This window comes from Panthera tigris, chromosome X (genome assembly GCF_018350195.1).
Source record: "Panthera tigris isolate Pti1 chromosome X, P.tigris_Pti1_mat1.1, whole genome shotgun sequence".
Lineage (NCBI taxonomy): Eukaryota > Metazoa > Chordata > Mammalia > Carnivora > Felidae > Panthera > Panthera tigris.
Window position 1 is genome coordinate 12,802,144 of NC_056677.1, and position 868 is coordinate 12,803,011.

Below are 868 nucleotides of genomic sequence, written 5' to 3' on the forward strand. Positions count from 1 at the left end.
TTATTTGATCTGGCAATTTCTTTATGAAATCAAGCACATCCTCACATATACATGAGATATCTGCTGGGTTTATAATTCTAGACTCTTAAAAAGTAACTCTATTTTTCATTCAAATACATTTGCTTTTCTGGAGTTTTGGGTGATTATAATGGGTTCATTCAAAATATTCATTCTTGCTTTTCCATGCTGATAGTGCTCTCAAAACATGGTGAACATTCCTAAAACCTGCTGGACTCTCTGTAAGAAGTGTGGCAAGTACCAACAACACAAAGTGACACAATACAAGAAGGGCAATGATTCTCTGTATGCCCAGAGAAAGCAGCATTATGACAGGAAGCAGAATGGCTACAGTGAGCAGATTAAGCCGATTTTCTGGAAAAAAACAAAAACAACAAAGAGGGTTATGCTGAGGATTGACTGTATTGAACCCAACTACAGATGTATGAAAATGCTGGCTATTAAAAGATGCAAGCATTTGGAATTGAGAGGACATAAGAAAAGAAAGGGCCACATGATCCATTTCTAAGCTTCATATTTCACTTTATTATGAAGACAATAAGATCTTGAGGTTATGTTCAAACCAAAATAAAAAAAATACTCTTTATTAAAACAGCACTTCCCAATTTTATAAAATTTGAATAAAAAAAGGAAATTTAATCTCCTTGAAAACAATGTTGGCATTAAAATTCATTATATTCATTTACATAATTATGGGGAAAACTCAGCAAAAACTACCAATCTATTTAACATCTTGAGTTTGATGAAGCACATTAGAACATGAAACACAATACATTGGAACATGAATACACAGTCAAAAGACAGGTCCTTTCATTATCAGACTGTTAGACAACTTCTATAACAAATCTTA

At 32.8% G+C, this 868-nt stretch overlaps 1 protein-coding gene across 1 annotated transcript; it reads left to right on the forward strand.

Annotated features, from left to right (window-relative positions):
• The first annotated feature begins 205 nt into the window (after positions 1–205).
• On the forward strand, positions 206–526 carry LOC107180555 (60S ribosomal protein L36a-like). Its single transcript, XM_015542105.1, has one exon. It carries the CDS (start codon positions 206–208, stop codon positions 524–526), a length of 321 nt encoding a protein of 106 aa, XP_015397591.1.
• Positions 527–868: the final 342 nt, after the last annotated feature.